At 39.6% G+C, this 26,526-nt stretch overlaps 1 protein-coding gene across 2 annotated transcripts; it reads right to left on the minus strand.

The window, feature by feature from the left end:
• Positions 1-5,755: 5,755 nt before the first annotated feature.
• HCFC2 (host cell factor C2) lies at positions 5,756-25,971 on the minus strand (the record flags this gene model as incomplete). Of its 2 annotated transcripts, XM_082498140.1 has the most annotated exons (16): positions 5,756-8,713; positions 9,792-10,077; positions 10,568-10,753; positions 12,108-12,245; positions 13,475-13,545; positions 14,756-14,956; positions 15,974-16,136; positions 17,134-17,237; positions 17,654-17,839; positions 19,075-19,263; positions 19,859-19,962; positions 21,029-21,113; positions 21,606-21,814; positions 23,028-23,188; positions 23,582-23,730; positions 25,806-25,971. In XM_082498140.1, 16 exons carry the CDS (start codon positions 25,969-25,971, stop codon positions 8,688-8,690), a joined length of 2,424 nt encoding a protein of 807 aa, XP_082354266.1. In that variant the 3' UTR covers positions 5,756-8,687. The 2 variants fall into 2 exon arrangements, with proteins under 2 accessions (XP_082354266.1, XP_082354265.1); XM_082498139.1 differs by lacking the exon at positions 5,756-8,713 and having other exon boundaries at positions 9,648-10,077.
• Positions 25,972-26,526: the final 555 nt, after the last annotated feature.

Genomic DNA, 26,526 nt, shown 5'->3' on the forward strand with positions numbered 1-26,526 from the left:
TTAAGTTACGTAGACTTGCTGCTTCATTTATATTTACAGTGATAAGACAACTTGCTTTTAAGTCACTGCGTTCCCAAATGGTGCGGGCTAGACTCGTTTCAGTTTTGATTTGTACCCAGTAGAAGAGAGGAAATTTTCAGTTAAATTTGAAGTGAATTTTCTTACGTTTATAGATGAAAAAACCCACAACTGTATGTAGATTCTAAGGTGAATAATGCTATAGGGAAAACATATTTTATGTAGGGCCCAAGCTGTCGTATAGGAAGAATTTAAGTCTTGATAATGGGGACAGTGATTACTCTTATATTCTCCTTTCAAATTGGTTTGGTGGAAGGATGCCTTTTGGCTGTGGTACAGTTTAAAAGACATGTACTTAGTTGAAAAAATGGACCCATTTCTCCTCTTTGAAAGTAAGAGATGATGTTCTGGCATAATCGCTCACACTTCCACCCTTTAAAAGGCTGAAAAAATTATACTTGAGCAACCGACTATTGATCTGTTTACCTATTGATCTGTGAAGTTGGCGTGATAATGGACAGCAGTGTCACCTATGACCCTCAGCATGTCAAAATTTAATGGAAAGGTCTCTAGAAACTCAGTGCCCATTCAGCTTGTGCTGACATCCAAGGCCACATGCTCTTGGGAGTGAGGGCAGGTTGCTCCTTTGCACAATAGTTTCCAAATTGGTGCCAGCTGCACCATGTTTATTAAATTACAGTCTCCAAGTAGGGCTGCAGAGGCAGGCAGGGAGGTGAGGCAGTGCGCAGCAGCTCGGAGGGAGGCAGCTGCACCGGTTTAGGCAATCTTCCAGGCAAATGGCCAGCATGGTTTCCTGGAATATCATATTGCAGTGCACTGGGCCAGAGGATCCATTTATCAGGAGTAATGGCACATGATTTGCTTTTGTATGAAAGAAAACTATTGAAGGGTTAATTCTGCTGGGCGGAGGAGCATCCTTCTAATCTAATCTGTGTGTGCCTAATCCCTAACCTGGCCCCGCCTGTACAGCATCAGTGACAGCAGCTGACTTCTTTAGGACGGAGCTGGTATAAAGGGTTTGGTTTCTGGCTAACAAACCACAGTAATACGTGGCTCAGTGCTCACCCCCAGAAGACACATTGATGACAGTGTATTGCAAACAAAGTTTTAGCAGCAATTTACTTCCCGTTGGAATCAGCCCAAGTTTTTGGTCCTGTTCAGGGTGCAGACCACTTTTCTCCAGAAATCACGGCGCAGCATGAGTCCTCCCCTGCCATTGGGGCAACGGTGACTAAAGCATTTTCCTGCTGCTCCTAAACTCTTCTCACTGTGTGTCCTTCTCTGTGCACAATAAAAGAAAATAAAAAGGGTTGTTTCTAACTCAAAGCGGTTCCCTGCCCTGCCTCGGTACACAGCTCTCCCCAAACTGGGGGTAGGACATGGACCTAGCCCCTGGTTGTAGCTTGCCCGGTGACAACTACTGCAGAAATCTAATTTCTTAGAGGTATTTGCTTCAGGTGTGTCTTTAGCAAGACAGAAACAAGAGGCAAAACTACAGAAGACCCTTTTTTAAGTCAACAAAAGAATTGAGTAAATCAGGGCAGGGAATCTGCCTGAAACGACACGGCCGCTATGGTGAGAGTATTGTCCACCCAAAAGGGCACAAGACCAGGGACAGCAAATAAATGCAACTTCCAACCGCACACTTAAGATTCACAGTTCAGATATAAATGCCATGTCACCTGAAATACAACTACAGCTAAAACGTGGTCACTGCTTTATGCAACAGCAAATTAGGACTATATACGAATTTTACTCCTCTCTGCACCCTGTGTGAAGACAAACAGTTGACCCCATCAGAGCTTATGTCCCATCACTGGTGAGAAGAGTGCAGTGCAGATAAAGGACTCGTGAATGCACAGGTTTGTTTCTGCAGTGTCTGACTCCTTGGCCCCAGCCATGAAATCCAAACCCGCCCAGGTGCCCGAGTTCCTTGTGTAATTGTAATGCACTGGGAGAAACAATCTGGTGAGCAGGAAGCTGCCTGGAGCCAGCCGGTAGGAAAAGTTGAGCACTGAGGGAAAAGGGAAAGGATCCGAAATCTCACCTCCAGCCAGCTGGAGAGTATTTCTGCTACAGGGAACCAGGCTCCATCGCTTCGGGATGAGAACACGGAGACTGGGGGGGCTGGGGGGTGCTGTATCAGAGGTTGAGTCCGCTCTTACTCTATTGAAAGCCAGCAGCAACAGCCATGTTTTACAAGCCAAGCAGCTGAAACTCGTCCAAAGCGTCTTGAGTGGATGCAGTGAGATCAAGTTCTGGACCCACCAGAAAAAGAAATACTGACAATAACTGGCAATTTTGCTTTGTCTGGCTTGACAGCTCCCATGCTGCTTCAGTGGCTCAGCAGCACCTTTCTACAGCAACTTCACATTCCCAACCTTCTAATAGCAGCACAAATACAGGAAACAGATCTCAGTAACTAATCTTTGAATAATAGCTACATAAATAGTCTGTGTTTATACTAAAACATTTATGCTGTAACATAAGTAGGTGATACCTCAAACTGTTAGACTGAAATTTCAAGTCTCTTTTTTTCCAAGACGGTCATTTCAGAGAGTTGCTCCCAGTCTCTGAACGTTTTCCTTCTGGAGCAGACAGCATATGAAGTCAACATGTAAAAGTCTCCTCCCTACTCAGGCAAAGTGCAATGAAGAAATAATTAGAAAGCTGCTACTAAAAAAGATTTGGGGTACTTCTCAATACTGCTCAAAGTTACAAGCTACTACTAGTACCTAATACCTTTTTGTTAAAGGAGAATTATCAGCACTGTATGAAAGAGAGAGGTCGTTATCCTAAAAGGCAGTTTAGAGTCCCTGGCAAAAAAAAAAAAAAAACAACATTTAAATGAGAAAATGCAAACAAAACCAGAGGATGCAACCAAACCAGAGAACTGGTGGTTTTGAACCTCCTAAGATGGCATATACCCTGGGTGCCTCTTGTAAGAATCACTTGGAAGTAACTGCATATTGATAACTTCCATGTGTGGATAACAGTAGTTTATAATTTCATCAGATACAGAAATAACTCTCTGAACACTGCTTACTATTTGGGACAGGCTGGAATGCTTCATCTCTTTTTCTCTTTGAAGATACTATATCTGAGCCTTAATTTTCATTTTAAGGAGCTGCTGTACCAACTTAGCTATTGTCATATATTAAAAACAGATGCTTGTGAGAGGCAATAACCCTCTCAATAAAACGACGACAGCAAACTAAGCCCAGCCCCAGTTTAGTAGATTTTTTTTGTTTGGTTTTGTTTTGTTACTGGCAGGGCTGTAAGTTCAACAACATGAAGTACTTCATGCTTTTGAAGGATTTTGGGAACAGACCAAGACGCGACTTACTGCCTTTGTAGATGCCAGATTTTCACAACATAATGTTAGGCACATATGGATGGAGTTAGACAAACGGCCCCCCACTAGCTCGCAAAGATCTCTTGGGCCTTCCTCCCATCCCAGTCCTCCCTCTTCCTTCCCCCTCTCCCACCCACGCAGCTCAGCCCCTCCCTTTCTTTTGCTCCGCTGCTTCTGCCCCTTTGCTGAGCTCAGCAGAGCAAATTCACACCACCTCATATAATCTGAAATTAAACTGGGTGCCTAGAGCACATCAGCATCCTTCTGTCTTGTGCCTTCGAGGCATGAGCTTCCTGTTACCCGTTCTTCTCTGCGTAGCAATTCCCACTGCTGTCAACAGCAGTGTGGCCAAAGGATGGCTTTTGCACTTAACCGGGGGCGGTGCGGGCAGGGAAAGCGAGGGAGAAGGGGGTAGAGGGGCTGTGTCTGCAGCACCAAGCCCCGCAGTCCTGGGCAACCCAACTGCTGGCAGCTGGGGCTGCCCCCAGACCCAGCCCGGGGGGTTAACACTTGCCAGACACTGTTTCTAAGTGGGTTCAACCACCGCCCTTTGGTTTGGGGAAGACGGGAGGATTCAGCCTCATGGACCCTGCCACATTGCTTGTCCTCGGGCCAGGCAACGCACCTGGGCTTGGTTTGGGATTTTGATCATGGCAGTATTCCCCAACGCAGGCCTGTGTAAGGCCACGGCAGGGGTCTGCAGGTGCAAGACAAATTCTCTGCCTGAGACCTGACATCGTTCACTCGCGCTGCATGCCCAGCCTACCCCACAGCATGCCACGGGGATTTCCTCTCTCCAGAGGGAACATTGGAGGTGTAGTATCCTAAAGACTCATTCATGGAGCAAGAGGATCATTTTCAAGCTCATCTTCCTGCTACTTTTAACTTAGCTTCTGGAAATTCTAATCAAAGGGATCTCCACTTAGCTTCAGATCCATGGAAAACACACTGAAATTAAACTTTCACGACTACTAGCAGGAGGAGGAACACATCAACTGCTAACACAAAGCCAGCAGTCAGTGCTCCACCCCTGCCCTGGGAATCTGGAAATGTTTCAATGTCAGAAGTGGAAGCCACAGAATAAATGCCCTGGCCTTTAGCTCACTAGAAAATGTTAGAAAAAGAAACCAGGAACCAGCTAACACCATAAAGAAAAAATAAAAAATTCTGAGTTGTTTTTAAGATAAATTCATACAGCAAATTCAAGTCTGCCTTAAAGACAAAGTAACTCCTACTCTAAGAATCTTATTAACAGAAAGAAAAAAGCACAATGAGGGGATTCTTCACCGATTGTTTAGGTTTTCCCCTAATGCAAGGATCACAAATAATTGCAAATAAGACAGGAACACAAGGAAGGAATCAATTTGGAGTAAACTGCTTTTAGCAGTTTCTTGTGTGAAGTCTCTTAAAGCGGTCTAGAAACAATCCTGTAAACCTTTCAGTTCACTCACTATGCTCTGCTCCCCTGCTTCTAGAAACATGTATTACTTAGAATCATTGAATGGTTTAGGTTGGAAGGGACCTTAAAGATCATCTAGTTCCAACCCCCCTGCCCTGGGCAGGGACACCTTCCACTAGACCAGGTTGCTCAAAGCCCCATCCAACCTGGCCTTGAACACTTCCAGGGATGGGGCCTCAACAACCTCTCTGGGCAACCTGGTCCAGCATCTCACCACCCTCAAAATAAAGAAGTTTATCCTTATACCTAATCTAAATCTACTTTTTTTTCCATTTAAAACTGTTACCCCTCATGCTATCACTTCACTTATTTCTCCAGGAGTTCCCCATAGTCAACTGCCACGAGAATTTAGCAACTTGCCCTGAGACTGTGACATTTTGATCAGTTAGACATGCACGCAATTCATATCCTTACTAGACGCCTGACGCCTTCTGAGCGTGTTATGTGTTCACTCATCTCCCATCTTTTTAACAAACTGTAACAAAGCAATACCAAACTCTGTCACTCATTTTGAACAGCAGCAATGTAACTGCTGTATGGACAGGGGAAGTAATCTCAAAATTTCATTTCAGAGGCTGCAGGCAGCAAGCGGCACGGCGCGAAGGCGTGGAAGTAATGGTGAGAGCACAGCAGAAGCAACTGCAGAAGGCGGGGCAGGGAAATTGGGGAACCTCAACTAAGAAAAAAAAACCCATGAGGTAACGAAGAAGTAGCCTGGGAAATAATACTGACTATTACTCTTTCATAAAAATTACAATGCTTATCATTAAACCATCTCCCCGCCCCTGAAATATATACTCACTCTCTTCTCTCTATCATCCCCTTTTCTAAAGAAGGGCAGAATTTTGAAGTTTGTACAGGTACACCTTTGAAAAAACAGACATACACTTCAGTGTTTACAATGCATTTGATAAGACAACCACTTTATTACAAAGAACAAACAATGCTTCGAAATAAGACTGATCAACTTGAATTGTACAAAATGTCAGTTTCCTTGTAGAGGTTGTTAAGTAGCAGGCTGTAAGACTAAGTTCACGTCAAATTCGCTATCCTGAACTATCAGATAACAACAGTAATACTTATTATATCTTCAGAGTTTATGGCATGATCATGTGCTCTACTCCAAACTACATTCAAAAGATATTGCTATAATTACTTTGAAAACACTAAGTGTAGGTTATTGTTCACTTCATTTCCACTTTCACAAGAACATTCTTAAGGTGAAGCTGTAGCATTGTCTGCCCATACTGGCATGACTGGCCTATACTTACACAGTCAAAACTTCCCTAAGGAGTTTAGTAAACCTAGACATTTCTACACTATGGATACTGTCATCCGATAGATTTCAGCTTCTGTTACATGTCCCTTAGCGAGATACGAAACAAATGGATAACACAGATTCTCAAAGAGCTGATGTCAACAGTCTTCCAAACAAATTTAAAATCAAACAATCAATATTTGTCTGATATCTAGTTGATAGGCAAACAGCCGTGATTTAGACTTTATAAATACAGTTCTAAAAACAGACCACAAAGTGTGTTTTACAGCGTGTACCACAACTTCATTTTAAAGTAAAACCATGAGGAACTGCAGGTTTGCATATGATCACTATTCAACGTCACCCAACTTGGACAAAGAAGAGAAAGTGACATCTCGTGTCAAGTCAGCTGAAGAAAGCACACTTACAAGGAAATTATACTTTCATTGAAAACGCCACAGTTTTACCCTTTGGTAGTTGTGACGTACCCACTGAAAAAGAAATTGTGCAAAGCATGTGAAACCAAGTGCAAAAAAACTCCACCCAGACATACCCAACTGATTTTATTCTTAAATAACAACTCTACAATCACAGCTATCAACCAACAAAATCAAAGCCACAAGTGTTTTCTCTAAAAGGCTTCTTTCACAGTACTAATAAGAAGAACCAAGTTCTAGTCTTCTAGTTAACAGTTGATGTGTATGGTATTTTAGCTATCAGACAGTATTGGTAGTGAGATCATACCTGATAAAATGGACCATTAAAACACAAATATTTTAAAGCCAGTTAACTTCAGGAAAAGTCCTATACATTCATACTATAAACACTCTTTAAAGTGAATCTGGGATATCTGTCATTGCCATAACTACAAGATTTTTCTCTGGAGTAAAACCACATGTATTACTCCTGTGCCACGATTAACACTATTATAGCGATTTATGGTCCCCAGCACTTTTTATATGCTATTATAGCATGTGATGTGTTGCAATAATTAAGGCTGTATCAGCACTTCCATTATAACCCTGATTTTCAGGGTAGCTAAAACTTGGCTATTAAATCTGCTCTGGGATACTCGAGCTGTTAAATCTAATATTTTAATGATACTTCTCCCACCAAACCAGGCACATCATTTATTTTAGTTTATATATTTACAAACGTTCTTAAGACAAATTTAACTGGCAGAGGCAAGAAATTCTACCTTGATATACAGTCTTTTGGCATTCGGGGCGAAATTAAAGTGCAAAGTATAAACTTCATTGCACGGTAAATAATTTAGACTTTATTTTAAAATAAATCTTATTTAGGTGCCTCAATCTATTCACCTAGTGACCTTGTCCAACTCAGCCATTTTCCTCTACACTTTGGTAAACATAGGTTTATATATAGATACATAAATAGCCTTTAAAATGTTTACCTTTATTTCACTACTGTGAACAATTTTTTTTTCTTTTAGCATAGGAATGGATCAACCTATTCCTAGAAGTAATGCTTGTTGAATTTATCAGCTAGCTAGTTAATGTACAATGATGCATAGTAAAAGGGAGATACTGAACTTGATTGGTAGGATATACTGGTAAAGCAAACAAGCACTTAAGAAGATTAACTGGAATAAATATGTTGAAAGTTGCCATATAATATGTGCAAAATTGCTTACCATGTATTCTAAACTTTGGTTAAAATTTTCAGATTGAAGGTTTACAGAAACATTATGGAAGCAACACAAGTGATTACAAACACAGGAATGAGGTAAGTTATTATTAGTGCAAAAAGCAAGCATATGCTAAAAGCAAAGCATATGGATTTAAAAAAAAAAAAAAAAAAAAAAGAGAATGAATCTCATGGAAGTTTTCATACAAGACCAGAAAGGTCTCTTGTAAACATCGGTATTTACAAGTTTAAGATTTGTACAACTACAAAAGGATAATTCTAAATATTAGTAGTGCATTTACAATGAATTTGCGTTTTTTGTAATAAGAGAAATTACTAAGTTCATATTTTTCCTTTTAAATCTTCAGGGGATGTCTTTCAAGATTAAGATATTTGTTACAAATAGTAGAAAAATCATTTCTTTACAAAAAAAGTATATATTAAAATATTTATACATTTTAAGTTACTATATAACTGGAAATTCTTGCCTTGTACTCAGGCACCACAATCAAGAATGTGGTATAAAGAACCGAAACCAAAGAGAATTTGCTTATATACCAAATCTTACAAATTATCTATGCACGATCTGTAGCAATAATGGGGACTCTACCTCAAATACTACTGCATATGTCAATTTTGTATTTATTTATTTTTAATTTGAAACTGTGTATTTTTTACATTTTAACTATCACTACTGAAAAGAGTTACTGGATGGAGTATGGTTCTCCATCCCACCATCTTCAATATAGTTCCTATCTGGTAGTCATACCTGAGAGCAAGGCTGTATAACGCTGATGTTTCAAACGTAAAAAAGGTTATATATTTTTAAGATAAAAACAATGCAAAAATAAAATATTTGTAGCATTTACAAATAGTACAAGAGTTACATTAAACACTACATTCGAAACTTGAGATTTATTATGTTGTTTCTATTTTGAGCTTGATGTTTTCATATCTGCAAAAAGAAGGAGACATCGTTAAGCGTTTCATAATTTCACCTTGTGTATATGGTCAAACACTTTCAAACAACTACCGTTTCAGAGTTCTGGGATACAGATCATGGTCAAAACCCTCGCCAATTAAAGGGTTAAAAACAGCATCGGAATACTAAGCATTACAGAAGCCAACTTCTTCATTGTTGCTCTCCACCTTAGGAATACGGATGTTAAAAAACAAGCAATGGTGTATTCAACAGTTGGCTTTCAGCCCACACCCTGTGGGTCACAGCTCTCAAACCCAGAGCTCAGCTAAACCCCAGACACAAGAGCTTGTCACTCCCCGAGGGGATGGGCACGCTCCCCTCCCTCTGCGCTTCCCAACCTTCCCCCATGGTCACAGGACCTCTCGCTGAGCAAGGCCAGCCCCCAACCAGCAGAAAGCTAAGCCAGAAAGGGGAAGGAGTGGGATAAGAAGAGAAGCTAGAAACACTTCTTGTTTTGAGCCCCTGGGTTGGCTTACTTAAAAGGTGAGCCACAACTGATCAGGCTAAAAAGTAATCTTTGTTTTCAGTGGATCCATTCCCATCCCCAGCTCATCATGAATCTGTACAAATTCAAGCACAGAGACAAGATGACAAAACCCCTTCTGGCTATAATACAGACTTTAAAGTGTATATGCATCACAAAAATGCACCTTATTCACCTTATGAAAAATTTTTCTAATAAGGAGGGGGAAAAGATTGAAAAAAAACAACTCATGCGTGTAACTGCATTTCTTATTAGAATGGAAAATCTTTGAGCTGAAGTGAAGCCCAGGGAAATCAGAAGTTTACAAGGCTTTTATTATTTGAGGGACTGGGTAAGGCTCAATAACCAACATTTCAGTACTTGCTTCTCTTTGTGAGAAAATATATTTTTTTTAAATGTTATGCCAAATTCAACAACTAAATTTTCTTAAAACTTGTATAAGGAACAAAACATTTCAAAAATTTCACATGCACTGCTGAGAAAAGCATTGGCTCTAGAGACACAATACACTGTTTTCTCCGCCACAGCTACAGCCCATTTAAATGCTGCATCTGACACCGACTTTACCTTGAAGCCATCGAACTTGCGTGGCCGGTCCGTATCCTCTCTCATTCTTTGCAGAAATTCTGAACACGATAGCAGGTCGGGAAGTATAATCAACATGAGCGTTTGAAAGCTGGGCAGCAGTCACTATACACGACGTTTTAAGACCACAGTATATTCTCATAAATACAAGCTGACTTGGATTTTCCTGTAATTGTGTGGAACGGATTGCTAAGTAGGCAGAATATTCTAAAATATTTCCAGAGGGTGAAGCAGGAGGCTCCCAAGAAAGATGAATACAGTCTACACTCTGAAGAAAAAGGGAGAAAATGGGATAGTGTGTAGGTAACCATTAGATACCTCAATATATATGTATAAATATATATATTAAAAAATACAAAACCACATATAAAGATCATCTGAAAATTCTAACCTAACATCATCACTCTTTGGAAGTAAGGATGTGTCTTCTGACTTTTTTTTTTAAAAAACAAAACACAGTAAATCCATATAGGTTTAAGGATGCAGGAAGAGAAAATCACGAGGAAAGTATCAGATGATTGAGTAAGATGTGTATCTGGCAACATGATCGTTAAGTCTTAAAATAATTCTTTATAGCAAATTTCTTAAAGAATATTTCATTGAGCAGAATTATTCAAGTAAGCATTTGACACTATTTTATACAACAATTTTAACTTTAGAAAAACCCCAACAACAAACCAACTAAACCCAAGAGTTCTGAGATTAAGCTTGTGACCATAATTTTATACAACAGAACTAGAATTAGCTATATTTCTCACCTTGGTGATTTTGACTGTTGAAGGAGCTCCAGGAAAACCTGGAATGCAAGTCTTGAATTCACTGATTTTACTGAAAGGCCCAACACCACAGCCATTAATTGCAGCAACTCTGAACCTGTACACTGTGCCTGGAAAAAGATCCTGTTTCTTAAGTAATCTGTAGTCTGGTACATTTGCACTTTCCATCTGAAAATAAAGCAGTATTTGTGTTAATTTTTAAAATATTCAAAACACAACTAGCCTAAAAAAATTTAACGTGGGTAGCCATAAACAGAGGTTAATAAGTTTAATTGAAATCAAAATTCTATCTAATACTTTTGTAAATAAATCAGAATTTACAAAAAGGTTCTGACTGAGGCACTAGGCCACCTCAAAACAGCTGATCTAAGATGCGATATGAGACTACATCTCCAACCAAAAAACCCTCCCATTTCTCAGTCATTTAAATTGAACTGCACCTCTTGGTTATTTTTACTCAGTAAAGTAACAGCAAAGTAGTATTTCCAACTGTATAGCTTATGATATAATTAGCATATTCTTCTGTCCTATACATATTTTTCTTTCAAAAACAGTTATTCATATAGTTAGGAGTTGCAATTTGAGGTATAGGTAATAAAAATGTTTTTAAAGAAAAGCACTGTAAGTTCGTAACAAATAGGTTTCTGAAACATAAGTCCTACTGTACTTCCATGTTTAAAATATGCATTGATGCATCCTTGAAACTTCTGATGGAACTATTTTCCTTCTGAATAATGTATAAGAAATCACAAGAAATGTAAACACTGCAAAATGCACTACGCTCTTCAAAACTTGAGATGTGCAATATTTATAGAAGTGCTTTCAAAGAAAGTGTTCTGTTCTTTTGTTTCTTTTGTTCTTTTGTTTCAAGAAAACATATACCCATCATTTTTGTTTCTAGTTTACTAGGACATCATTAATTTACACTGTCACCATCAAAACTGCAATATTTTTGCAAGTTTCACACATAGCATTTTCATAGATAAACTTACATGTGCAACAACAATAAGTTCGAGAAATCTAATACAAAACACACTGCAGTTCCATATCTAGTCTTCTTAAACAGCCTAGCCTATATCTTATTAGTATCTTTAACAATTTGTAAGCAAAGATTCTGGAAACAGAGAAGAAACTTTGATTGAGACATTTCAATGCTGTACTAAAATAATGTCTTAAGAAGTTGTGGGTATTTTTAAGTTTTTAAGGATTCGTTTGAAAGTTCACTAAATTTAAAGTTCTTTCCTGAGGCTAGAAATAGAAATACAGAAATAATTAGTGATAGCAAAATAAGACATTCCGTGTTATCATACCAAAACAACAGAAGAGAATTAATCTGGTTTAGGAAATATTAAAAAAACTGAGTAAAACACATGAGGAACTACTGATCGTGAAATACAAAACTCCTATAAGCACCAGATCCTGCTGCAGTATCAGAAAATCCCACATTTTGTTGTCAACCATGTGAGCAACAGATTCCAAACTATGTATGTGCAAGTTATGTCAGAGAAGAATTAGCAGCTACCTTGTTAGAGATGCTCAGCGTTTCCTCTGGCAGCAAGTAGAACTGGCTCACCACAGCGCTGTTGTTCTTAAAAATGCCAACATCATACCACTGCCGGTCTCTTGTTTTCACGGGTGCCATCTGTCTTTGTGGGGTTTTCTAGTATTGGAAGAACACATTATGTAGACTACCCGTACTTCAGTGTAATGCAAAAAAAATGTTAAGACTCTAGTAAATGTAAGAGACAACCCCCTTTTATACCAGTGTTACTTTCTTATACTTTAAATGAATATGCATGTATTATTAAAATACTGTTCAAAACAAACTAGTTCTTATACACTGATTTAGACACAGTCTATCATTTAAAAGAAAATAGCTGGGATGGCACCTTTGACATTCTAGTTTAAACAGGGAGGGGAAGAAATTTAAAGCTGTAGAACTAGGTGTCTGTAGCAGCATGTAGTTGTGAGTTAATTTCACTCAGACATCAAGAAGTTCCACAACATGGTCCAACATCAGTAGCTGAACTTGGGATTCAGCTACACCTCAGCACCAAACACACCCTCTTTCAAGCCGCTGGTAACTCGCTTGCGGCTGAGAACAGGGCCTCTGCTGTGGCATGAGGCGATAGTGGTGGAGGGCATGGGAACTGCTCCTGACTGGCGCAGAAAGACAAACCAACTTTCTTGCCCGCCTCCAGGCACCAGGGAGGGTGCTTGCATAGTCAGTGTGCCCAGCACAGACAGGCCATGGTCCTGCTGGCATGGAAAAGGGGCAGGAGCTGCCCTTGGTAAAAGCACCCCAACCCTTCAGTGTCAGCTGCTGCCGCCCATCCTTAGCTCCTCTCTTTTGGTGGCAACAGTGGCACCTTGGTTTTGTGTATTAAGTTGTAAGCAGGTGAAATAGGAAGCATTTACTTTTTCAGGCAGTATTTACAGCTTGCATAGCCAGTCCCCATCTCCTCTAGAGAAAAACATCAAGATGTCAGTTTAGTTACGTTTCAAACCTATAGATCAGCAGCTAACACTAGTCTGATCTAATACATACTTCATTTTAAATTCAGTTGTGCATAGAGAAAAGCATTTTACATTTGCACATCATGCAGCAGAGAGACCATTCCACTGTGCCAGTCGATAAAAATGATTCAACAGCTGAAACACATACTTGGATCTCCTCCCAACTAAACAACTGCTACTGAGACTCAAATCAAACCCACACAATGCAATTAGTTTTACAACAGAAATGTTTACCCTTGTATTATTCACTTCAAGCCCTAAATATATATTGCTTTTCTTTCAGAGATATCATTAAAGGAAAACAGAAGAGCCCTTAGAACTAATCAACAGAACAATAAATACAGCAAATCGATTATACTTTTTCAGACTTACAGAGGAGTGTGAATCATTTGTCTGTCCAGTATTGACCTTTGTTGAAGCCATAATATAAGAAGTTTCAGCAGCTAAAACCAAAAAGTTATATTTAAAAAGCTTAAGTGATATGAAAAATTTAACAGAAAGTCTGGAGTATGAAAGCTGACCTCAATAGCCATTTACAAGTATTTGTTGCAAAAGTACGTCTCAGACTTCTTTTGCATGCAGTTCTATTTATAACACAAACAACTAATTTTGGCTTGCGTCATATTCACAGAACAACTGTAAGAGCCTGGCATTGCAGGCTGCTACAGATAATAGAAACAGAAGGCAGGACTCAGAAAATCCTAAAAAGTGACAGAACTATGAAATCGATGTGAAATATTTGTGAACAAATAATCTAAATACCAGATTGAGGCACATACTGATGACACTGTATGAATAGTCTAAGCATGAAATCTTAATTTGAATGCATTGTTTCTGACATCAATACAGTCTGAATTCTGAACATGAGCAGCTAATCTTTAAACAATCCTAACAAATGGGAAAAAGAACATTTATTAAATTTAAAATGTAATCTTAAAAAAAAAAGACAAATCAAAGAACACAAGCAACACAAGGGAATATTAGTGTTCTATACTTGTGTTTCTGGTTTTTGCTTTTAAAATACAATACTGTTAGGTAAAAATTACACTACTCACACAGTATCAATAAAAGAATACAGCTAATACTCAAAACAGTGGCAAAAGCACAGCCTGTTGATATTCACGAAAAACAAAACTTGAAAAACTACCAATATGTTTAGTGTCTGCATTGCTGCTTATTTAGGATATTTCAAGCAGACACTGTCACCACATTTGACTAGTGGCGAGCTAGCCACATGAACTGACCATATTTGTTACAGGGGTCAATTGTTTAAAATCATAACTATCTAAGGTTACTACTTGTAGTCTTTTGCTGACTAAATAGACAATCACTGAATGAAAGCAAATGTGCTACGGGTACCAAAGCTGGCTGCTACTGTTATTTGGAAAATGGGCTTCTGCATAAATGAAGATTTAAAGGACTTTTCACTTACAGGAAACAAAGAGGTTTACAAACGTATAAAAGGAATATCCTGATTTTAAAAGATGTTTAAATCATAGCAGAGATCATCCATGCTGCCCAAGGTCCTCAATGCCCAAAGCCCTATCTCAATCCCAAGTACTAGTCAAGATGGGGATCCCACCACACTAGAGGAACTCTGATGGCCTTAGATATATATGGCTCAAAATACAGTATGTGAAACACATTTCAAACCTTCAGATTTTGAATTGAATGTTGTTAGTGAAGTTTCATCTTTAACAACTGCCCCATTTGTACTTGATGATTCAGTTTTAACAGCCTGCTGGGTTACCATAGTTTGTGTGCTGGAGACAGTACTGGATACAGAAGCATCAGGATTTACAGTTCGTTTGTCCAAGTCATGTAATTCACCTACATTTGCTGAAGTCTGAGGACCTTAAGAAAAGGAAAATATTAACCAGAATTCAGTACCGGTCACACCTAACAAATCTCAACTTGATCTAATGGCTGTAGTTTCATATAAAACCAGAGGTTAGCTTAGATTTAGGTTAGAATAGATCTGATTATATTAATTGCTAATGCTTTTTTTAGGTATATAATTTAACAAGAGTCTGTCTGCACAGTCATAAAGAGATATATGTAAACAGTAATATTAAAATGGCGATTTCCTTTTTTTTTAAGCTTGCTATTCTATATCTATTCTGTTATGAAATGATTAATTTGGAAACAAATCCTAATATAAAGAGAAAGAATCCACACAAATCAGTATCACAGATTTGTAACAATCAACTTAAGATTAACTACTGTGGAAGTCTGTTTCTCACTAAGATCCAAAATTTCCACACAATTAATTACACTGTGAATAAAATGAAAATCCAACAACCTATAAATTACATGAAAGTGAAATATAAGCAGACCAGTTGATTGAGCCTGGATTTACCACACTGAACATAAGGCACTTCAGTGAAATCCCTAAATCAGTACCTAGTCATCTTCTATTTCCACTACAGTTAAGAGAGAAACATGCTCCTCTACGTCACCTAAAATTTTACATCGGCTAATAGCTTTTCAATATTAACAGACAGAAGTAGTGGCACAGAGCGCCTGGAGTTACTATCACCTTAATGTTGTAAAATGAATCTGATCCTGTCAGTCTGTTCTTTGATGTTAAAAAGGGCTATTTATGTTTAGAGACACATTTGCCATCATAATAATGATGAATACATTGATAATTTCATGTCCCTTGCACATTTCAAACAACTTAAGCTTTCGTTTTTCCCTGTATCTTCTAAAAATATGTACAGTAATAACTAGCACAAGTTTATTGTTTTTAAACTACGAAGGCCTCTAAAATAATTTTAAATTGCAAGACAGAAATAATCTTATTTTATGTTTATGAGATGAATTTTAACTCTCACTTTTTAATTAATTTTTATTCTATAGTCATCTTACTTGAAGTACAAACAGGCAAGAGAGAAGGGGCATTTGATTCTTTGAATCCTGTAGCATCTGCATGGTTTTTCATAGTCTCCTGTGTAATCTTGTTTTCAGGTGCTGCAACCTTTTCTTTTCCTTCTACTTTTAATAATGAGTTGGATGAAAGGGAAACTTGGACCTAACCAAAACAACACATTTGTTAATGTTTAACTGCAAAGTTCAGAAATTCATTTGCAAACATGGCATGAAAATGCTTGCTTGAAAACAACAAACAAAAATCCTCCAACAAAACCCCTAGCACTTTAAATTAAAACAAGAAACCAATCTCACAATCCACCTTATCTTCGCCATTACATTACAAAGACTCAAACTCCAAGTTGACTTGTAAGTGTCCCTGACCTGACACATACTAAATTTTACCTGAGAGTGAGCCCACATTCTTATGTTATTACATGGAAGTTCGTTGACGCATACATTTAGCCTACTGGGGGGACTTGAGGGGGTGGGGAAAAAAAAAAAAAATCACAATTACAGAGGCTTTCAACCTTTGCTTTTCTGGCACATACTTAAGATATTTCTACTGTTAGTAAAATTTATAGTATTTCCCGATGCGTTTTCTATGAGAATAAATTATGGATCCCATACAGATCCAAGGCCTTACACAATTAAGAAAAGCTCTAAATTTCTAAAAATATGGTCCTTTAGCCAGAGTTTGTCCTCCCTCTTTCTTTTAAATTCGCAAAACAGTGGACCATGTACAACTGCACAACCAGAATAGATAATAATTGGGTTTATACTGTAGTTGGAATCTACAACTAAGCAGATAAGCATAAAAACACTAACAAAGAAGGAATATGCCTTATCCTTTTTGCCTTCCACATCAATTTCACCAACATTTTGAGGATGAATAGTATTTCTACTGGTATCAGGCTCCCAGTTAGCATTCTGGAAGTCAATACAGTTGCAGTTTCCTTTCTGCATTACCAGGAAGAGGACTTTAAAGACTGTAAATCATAAAAGTAAAAAGGATATAAGAAAACAGACACAATTTTTTCAGCAGGTGTCTTTTTTTGGTTTGTTTGATTTTGGTTTTTTTTTCTAAGAGAAAGTGTTTTAGCAGTTCTCTCACTTTCCCGCACTATTGGCCACTTAGGCATTTTTCAGTTTACACTTACGTTATTAGGAATGACATTATTTGTTTGGCTGGGATGATCCACCTTCATTTCTGGATAAGGGACACTAGGCAAAGATTGTGGACTTTGATGTAGAGAAGAGCCACCTTTCAGGTAAACAAAAGCAAATTCCAATCAGTTACATAAAACTTAACATTATTTTGGTTGGAATCTATTCCAGTAAGCAAGAGGGAGACCCGAAGTTGCCTGAAGGACGACGTGGTTGTAAGACTGAAATGAAACTGCATGTCCAAACAGTCAGATAAAATCCTTTCCTCAGTGTTTCCTTTCTCAAATTGTGCCCAGCACTGTACAGATATCTTCATATTCAGACAGCTGGCCAAAACTGACAGAGACAAGCTAAAGCTGAGTTTTCCATAATTATGATGCAAAGATTTTTGGGAATAACCAAAGAAATAGGGTCTCTCTCAAAATGATTTTTTTTTTTAACAAACTCATATCAATTACTTTTGCAATCCTCTACCTTTGCACAAACATTAGTGTAACGTGATCTGGCTACTACCTTGTGAACTCAGCACTGATGTCTCAGGAACCCCAGTACCAGCTACTCCAGTCACTGATGGCACTGGTGAGTCAGCATGTAACTGAAGAAGATATCCTTCAACTGTAGGTACTTCATCCCATTTCACTTGAAAAGAGTTGGTTGTAGCTCTAATCAGCTGTACCTGTGATGGTGCTGGAGGTTTCTCTACAAGAAACCAATAAAACACAGATAGCATGTTGAAATTGCCCTCCTTTATCAATTTAAGAAATATCTATAGAACGCAAGCAAAACCAATAGCTCCTTTTTCACTTATGAACAATATATACCAAATTCAACAAGAAGCAGTTGTCAAAGGTAGCAAGTCAAGTCAGAGAATTATAAAGTGCCATTCTTGAGTGTTCAAAAATGCTGAGGTTTTGATGCTTTGTTTTTTAATGGTTCTTCAGCTGCCAGTAAGTATTTGGGTTGAATATACATTGGGATTACAGAGATAAGAGATCCTCATCCTTTCCTAAAAGGCTGCACACAGTTCTTTGGCTCCTAAAGCTTTATGTATTCCTGGAAAGGATTCACAGAGGACTCTCTTTCTTTTTTGCTTGCTCTCTGTAGCTAAAGTGAGCTTTCCCTCAAACTTCTGCAGAGGCATGATTCAATGCCAATGACCTGCTCCTCTCACTTGCCTTGATGCCTCGCTAGGCTGCGCTCTCAAGCATATCCCTCCCCTTTTCTTTTTCATCTTCTGACTTCTCTAGGTGTGGGGGAAGGAAAAAAAAAAAAAAAAAAGAAAAAAAAGAAAACAATCACGATCTCCTAAATGTTTCACGATCTCCCTCAACCATTCTAATGCTTCTGCTTGAGCGGGCAACAACTTCCTCCCAAAAGTACTATTCTAGTTCCCTCTCTTCCAATACCATCTCAGTGTCCTGCCATCAAGCCAGCTACTAATAAGTGATTAGTGCTCCAGAATTCTCTTCAGACCCAGGAACAATTTGGTCTTTTCTCAGATTCGACAGTATCTTTTTGCAGTCCAAGAGATGAGGAAGCAGCAGCAGCAATGATCCCAAGAGAAGGAGGGGTTTGGTAAAAAAGAGTAAGTAGCAGCAGAAAAGATCACTAAGAAGAGAGGCCAGGAACCTCGAGTTTAGGTAAAACAACCTTTACCACCTTTTATCTACTGACTATGGCATGCAGTGCAGAATGTATCCACAAAGTTCTTTTGGAGGCTTTAAACAAGCCTTCCTAATTTTTTCAGTTTAAGTTATAGCTGTAGCCTTCAAACAATCAACAGTGAAGTGTGGTTTATTTCAATAAGCTTCAAAATTTAAATAATCTTTGAGTTTGCTACAGCTTTAGATGTTCTGATCATCAATGATGCCAGCTTGCCATACGTTAATAAAATATGGAACACAGTACAAGTCTTTTACTTATTTCTGACTCACCAGTATCAAGGTACCAAAGATCTTTGCAGCAAACTTGATTGTTCCAAGCTTTTCTGTAACCATCTCTACCACTCCAGATATACAGACGAGTGCCAACCGCTACAGCACAGTGTCCTGCTCTTGGCCCTGGTAACAAGTTACTTTTGTCCTCCTGGCAATCTGAGATCAGACCTATCCATTCTGTGGTATCTAGTAAATGAAACTTGAAAAATTTAGTTTCTAGATGTTTTCCAAAACATGCAATAAATACAGATGTTAATACACTTAAGTGCTCAGAGAAAATGAAAATAAATCACCTCTGGTTTTATAGACAATTGCATTTCAATTTGCAACATTACAAAGAGAAGGTCGCTTTCCAATTAGTTTGCAAGATACGATCAGTTAATACAGGATGAATTTTCTGACCTCTGGTTGTCTCTCTCAGGCAACCACAAGATCAGAAGTTGAGGATTCAAGGACAGTACTATCACGTTTAGAAAAAAAATCATTTCAGGATCTGTCTCTTGTGTCCTACTATAAATGAAGGATTATCTCTATTACTTAGCATTAAAGTTGTATGAACAAAGATTTGCATCAGCAAACCTGATGAATGTTCAAAGAAAAATAATAATAATAATAAAAAAATAACTTCTTAAGAAAGATGTAAAAAACTGACATCTTTAGTCATTCAGGATTACGACTGTGTATCCTAAAACTTTTCTCAGGGTCTTCAAAATATTTATTCTACTCTGTTAAGAAAGTATTAATTCAAAATGCCCACTCCCAGAAAGGCAGAAACACTGACCCAAATTAAGATAAGAAAATGAACCGGTACATTTCCATTCACCATCATGAGCAGAAATTTCACCTCCTGCTGACTGTGGAACCCATCCACCAAAAACATACATTCTGAAATATAGGAAAATAGGGAAGAGGGAAAAAGAAAAGAAAAGCCAATTAACATCCAGATCTGCTGCATGTGCTCTCTCAAACTAGGACAAAACAGAAAATTTCCAGTGCTTTACAGTTCTGGTTTACAGCAGATTTTATTTGTGTCTACTCTCTTTAGAAAGTATTGTTGCAGACATCTACCTTCTGAAATTTTTGAGTAAGTTAACCAATTAAAAAAACAACCAAACAAACCCCACCCCAAACTCCTCAAACTTGCCAGAAACAGAAGTTAAATACTGTGTCTTTTTACAAACCACCAAACTGCTAATACTCTCCAGAAATCACACATTTACATGGAGTTTCTACAGCCCTTTACTGCAGATCTCTCAATAGACCATTCTAAAATTAAAAGACCAGTATCTAAGTCAGATAACAAAATTCAAATGCAAGCTACAAACTAGTAACATTTTATGTAAATAATAAAAAGCTAAGCCCTTGGATCATAACATACAAAGCTTTCACACTTCTTTCCCCCCCTTGCTTCTTTCTCCTCACACCAGCTTGTAGGCTGATATAAAATGAACTGAAATCCAAGTTTGAAAGTCCATTTTATCCATGCTATCTGCCAAAACAAACCACACCGGCAAGAAGCAAAGTAATGAGGAACAGACTACACCAAAACTGGCCCGCAAAAACATGGAATGGTTTTGCCTAGAACTAGTTCTACTCTTTGGGCAGTTTTCTTTGCATAGCTAGTTCATTGTGTCATAGACATAGAGGCACTCAATTTGGCTCATCACAGACCCAGCTCAGGTCCAGCTGAGTCCGCCCCAGAATGCAAAAAGGTGCATTAAGAAACCTAGAAAGCTGCTTGTGGGTCAGGCAGATTGTCCTGCTGGATGGAAACACTGACAGTTTGATAACCTTAAATTCATGATGGTACTTTTTAATTTCCACCGAGGACAAAAGAAGCAGAAAAGTACTCTACAGGGCTGACGGTTTATACTGAGCAGTAGTGGACAAGCATCATCATTCTCCTACTAGGTGTACCTTTCTAGAGTTGAGCTTTTAACAACAGACATACTTGTTTCCTATTACATTGGCCGTATGGAGACTGCGAGGAAGTGGTACTGTCCCTTTAGTTTCTGGTCTTGACCAGGTCATGGTTTCTAAAAGAATAGAAAAAAAACAAAACAAAACATGTTACTGTGTATTTCACTACCTGGATTTTAGAAGGGAACATACCTCTAACATTCAACAAAACAAAATTTTGTGTTTTTAAGATGGCCACTTTAAAAAAGAAAGTGCAGCAACAAGCACTTAAAGCTTCTTTTAAAATTCACAGGAAATATTGACAAACTAATTTTTTATCGGTCTATCAAAAAGATATGGTTTCATTACAGTTATTCAACTTGGTTATCACAGTGACAGTCTTCAAAGCATTCTAAGGAAACAACCTCACAGTGTGACCAAAATCAATGAGGATAATATATGCATCCAACACTGTATCTATTTAACTCCAAAAATTATAAAAGGATAACACCATGGTCTAAGCCCCAATAATAGCCACATGACATCATGCCATTAATCATTATATACTGTAATTTTCCCTCTTAGACAGTAAGGCCCCTGCACTGACTTCTACTGGCAAATCAACTCACCTATGTCAAGTTCCCAGAGATCATTAAGCCGACAGCCACACATCCCTCCAAAAATATACATCTTCGGACTTCCCAAGTCTTTTCTGCAGTATACGATGGCTGTGTGAGATTCTCGGGGAGACGGCAAGACCCCTTTGGTCACAGGAATACTCCAGCCGACAACGCCAGAACCGTGCTGCAGCTCCAGTTCATAGAAATCATTTAAATATCTAGGGTATTATTGACAAAGTATGAAAAATTCTCTTATAAGCAAGATTAGAGGTGAGCTTTAAACCCTGACCACTTCCAAGTATTACAGACTTCAGTCTTGGGAGAGTGTAGATTTTTAAAATCCCCAGAACATTTGACGGCATTATGGACAATACCAAAATTAAATGGATTTAACACAAAAAAATGAACTGTTATAACTAGTTACCTCTAAGGAAATCATGTTTTCATATCATCCTTGATTCAATGTTTCTTTCATGTAATACAGCGTAAATTGGTAAAAAACATTCTTAGCAGAAATTACTACATATGGACAAACTTGGAATAAACTGCAAAGTTGTGAGAAATACACAAAGACATGGAACATTAGAGATTAATTTCTGCAACTCTAAGGCAACAAAGGTGAAAAGAAGCTGTTTCTTTTCTGATGTTTTCAGGCTGGCCAACAGACAATTAGCCATTTGTTGCTGAATCTATCAGCAAGTTATTTTTAGATAATGGTCTTTAAATCTTGGCATTCACACCAGATACCTCTTGTTTACCGAGCTTAAAATTGCCAGTTTATAGCTCAGTGGATAAAAGCACTCTGAACTGCAGGGAAATGTGGATATAAAACTTCACCATTATAACACCGTTTGCCAATAATAAAGGCAACTTCAGCTGTTACTTTAAAAAATTTCCAGATCAATTCATAACTGTTTTCCGCAGCATTATAGAGGGAACTTCTATTGTGAATTCCCTGATGACTCATGAGACTCTGCTGATTTAAGTAGTTCTAACAAACAAGCCATTCTTAAAAACATCACCCCAAATACTTGGAAAAATACCTAAATCTACTCAGGTTTCCCTCCAGAAGTGTTAGAGCTGTCAATAAGTGTTACATATTAAGGGATGAGCTTAAATAATAAATATTTATTAAATATTGTACTATTGTAGGGTTGGGGTTTTTGAGTGGATGAACTCTAACAGTAAGCATTTTCCTCTTAATAAACTCAAAAAACCTCCAAAACATGTCTGTGCTCCCAGATTTTATCTCAAAACCACTCAAATTTAATAAATATTTAAGTTTCTGAGCACGTAACCCCTCCATTGCATAAATAATCCAAATGTGAGTACTTGATACACAGGACAGCCTCCCTAGAATGTTCCTCTTCAAAGTTGTCGTATCTAGTAATTTACTTTTAAAGACATCGATTTCAAACCAAATCAGCATACCTGGGAACGTTATTATTTGAATCTTCACTTTCATTTGCCAGGCCACCAAATAAATAGCACTTGTTACCATATAAAGAAAAGCTGTGGCCAAGTCGAGGACAAGGTGGTGATCCAGTGGAAGGAGCCTGAGGTTTTACTTTTTTCCAGAGCCATCGACTTGCCTTAATGACAAGAAATATATATTCAGAAATATCTTCATTTATAGGCATTCATAGTCAATAGAATTCAGATAATATTAACAACTGTATATTTTCTGAATTATTTTTAAGGGAATGCTGGGCTTTTCTTAGGAGATACATTAAATGGGACGCATAAGAGCTAATCTTCATAAAACATTAAATATTTTTTATTTTATTTAAACTAGATGGAAGTCTCTTTTTCAAAGTTATTTAGATTTTCTCCATCTTCAGGACCCATTTAAAGAGTTTATTCTTTCTGGAGCAGAACAAAGCTCATCTAAGGTTCCTCTGCAGTTGGTAATATAAACCACATTTGCTCATACATAGATAAATAAAGTAGTCCTCAAAACTGAAACATCTTAATACATTTCCTACCTGTAATTCATATAAATCATTACTGTATCTTCCATATTCAACCATTCCTCCAAAAACTAGTATTCTGGTACCATCACAAACAAATCCATGTGCTGCACAGCCTGGAGGAATATCTCCCCTTACAGCAGGAAGGAACCACTGATTTGTAGCTATAGGGGGTGGGGGAGAAAAAAAAAAAAAAAGAGAAATTTCAAACACTGAGAAGAAAAGTATATTTTTAAACACCTCTGCTTTCTAAAGAATTACCTTTTACCTGTAGATAACTGTGAATGGGCTGTTTGTTTAACACTGTTTTAACTGAATTTTTAATAAATAAATATTTATAAAGATTAAATTATATAGCAAATATAACAAAAATATAGATATTAAATTATCTTTTAATAAAAAGAAAAGCAAACACCTCTATCAAACCAATATTATTCAATATATGAATGAGCACGAGGTCACTGTAACTAAGTCAGTTACCAAGAGTCACCTAGCAATTTAATAGACTTGCCAAAAAAAGAGGCTAATGAGGAATATAAGTGCAGTTCCACTCAAAAGAGATAACTATGTTAACTCAGAGGAAGCTAGCCCTAGAAACAGAATTGTTAGAGCTACAGCAGCATGGCAGTGTGCCTGGACTTAATAGCCCTATTGAAAAAGTAATTACACTGTTCTGGGACTAATGGTAATATCTACAGAGCACTTGCACTGACACATGTGAGAGGAGAGGCACGGAGGCAAGAAAGAGTAACTGAGACTGCCTGATCCAACAGCAGCACAGTGGTGTTTAAACTATTCTGGAGCGAAAGAATTACAAGAGATACTGTCTCCTTTTTCCTGAGCTTTTTTCATGAGCGTGAAGAGGAAAAGTGTGAAAGTAGAAGCTTCCAGTGAATGTTGCTGCAGGGCACTACGATGCCCTCGCTGCGTGCCAGCTTGTCAGAAGTCATTACACTCATAGCAAGAGCCATGGATGACATCCCAAACTCAGGCAGTTCAGGTCACAACCCTGCACCTTAAGCCCCTCCCCCCCAAGGTCAGTTTGGGCCAAACACCCATCTGGGAACTGGAACAACTGAGTCGTGATCCCTTTTTGTCACTGCCGCAAAGAAGGGCACCTTTAGCAGAAAGTCTGGACAGAAAAATAAAAAAAGGGATGTTAAGATCCACTCCAAAGGCACCCATCAGAACCTCTGTTCTTAAAGACAGTATAACTGCACTATCTATGAGCTTTCTTTAGACTACTCATCAAAACTAAAAGGTTAACAGATTAAAAAAAAAATATGTGCTTGAGTAGAGCAGGTCTTTAAGCTACCATTGAAAACTGTGCTTGGATGAACTCTAACAGTAAGCATTTCCTCTTACTAAACTCCAAAAACCTCCCAAACATGTTTGTGCTCCCAGACCTTACCTCAAAAACACTCAGCAAAAATAGCATCACCTTTTTTTTTTTTTGGGGGGGGGGGGGGGGAGGGGCGGGGCATAATAAGAGTAACTTTTGAATGATTCTTAAAAGTTGGCAAGTTAAGAGGCTAGTTAACATGCTCTCACTTTCATGCTTTTGGTATGTTGCACAAGAAGCCAACACCGGATGACTGAGAAGCACAGATCAGCCCCCCCTAACTCTCCCATCTCAGCCCAAGCTCTGAAATTACACAAAAGTTTCCCAGCCTCATACAGCATCCCGTACAGGAACTGTGTAGGCAACTAATCTTTCACGAATAAAATCAGTCTTGGGCAGCTTCCTGATTGGAAAGGCTCCCAATGCCAACATGTTCGCTTTTCTAACCAAGATCTCTACTTCAGCGTGTTCAGCTGTGGTGAGCTGCCACCAGAGGGAAGAAGGAGGAGGATCTGGACGCTCGAGGGGGCTCATCCAGTCTCCAGTCATTCAGCCGACGACCTGCCAGGGGAGACTCTGCACCGCAGGACGAGGGGCTGGGATAGCAGAACAAGACGCGAGGCGCATAAAGAGATTTTCCAGCTTCCTTCCCCCGCGGGCAGTCCCGGGGAGGGCAGGAGGCTCGGGGGGGGGCATCTCCTCCCCCGCTGTGAGGAGGCCGGTGCTCAGCCGGTGCCGCCGGCGGCTAGAGACATGACAGCAGCACCGCTGTCGTCGTCGTCCCCCCACCCTCACGCCTCACAGCCCCGGCCCGACGCGGCCCGGCCCCGCCGTCCTCCCTGCGTACCCCCCCTCCCCGCCCGCGGCGGGCCGCGCCCGCCGCCCCGCCCCGCGCACCCGTGTTGTAGACGTGCAGCTCGTCGGCGATGCCCTCGTTGCCGCCCCCGAAGATAATGACCAGCTCGCGGATGGCGACCGCGCGGTGCCCGTGGCGGGAGCGCGGTACCGGCCCCGTAGAGGAAGACACTCGTCTCCAGCTCAGTCCAGCGGCGGCCGCCGCCATCTTACCGTCACTCCCACAATGCACCGCGCGGCCGGGGCAGGCCGGCGGGGGAGGTGGAGGTGGTGGGGCGCAGCCGCGGGTCACGTGGCGGCGGTGGGGCGGATCGCGTCCGTTACTCTCGTCGCTGAGGGTTAACGGTCCCTCGACCTCCGGGGGAGGTGGCGACCGTCTGCTGGGTGCTGGCCCGCTCCCCCTCGGTGAGGGGGGGTCGGCCGAGAGGCGCGGGGCGGTGACTTGGAGGCCGTCGTCTCCGCGGCCCCCCTGAGCTGCGCCACAGGCCTCTGTCGGCACGGCTCCCTCCGCCCCGCAGGAGCCCCCGGGCTGGGCCTTGCTTCGGCGGGCGCCCTGTGAGGGGCGCCTGGCGGAGGGAGGGCTGCCCGGCTGTGTGGGACTGCTGCCCGCTGGCCCGGGCCGCTGGGGTGGGTGTTCGGGTCCCCACGGATGTGAGGAGGTGTGCTGTTTAGCGTGGGGCGCCCAGCTCTGCGCTCAAACTTTCAGAACTGTGCAGCAGTCGTGGTTTGTGTTCTTTGTTTTTTAAAACTTGCTAGTGGTAGG

The sequence above is a fragment of the Vanellus vanellus genome, assembly GCF_965231255.1.
Source record: "Vanellus vanellus genome assembly, chromosome: 1".
Lineage (NCBI taxonomy): Eukaryota > Metazoa > Chordata > Aves > Charadriiformes > Charadriidae > Vanellus > Vanellus vanellus.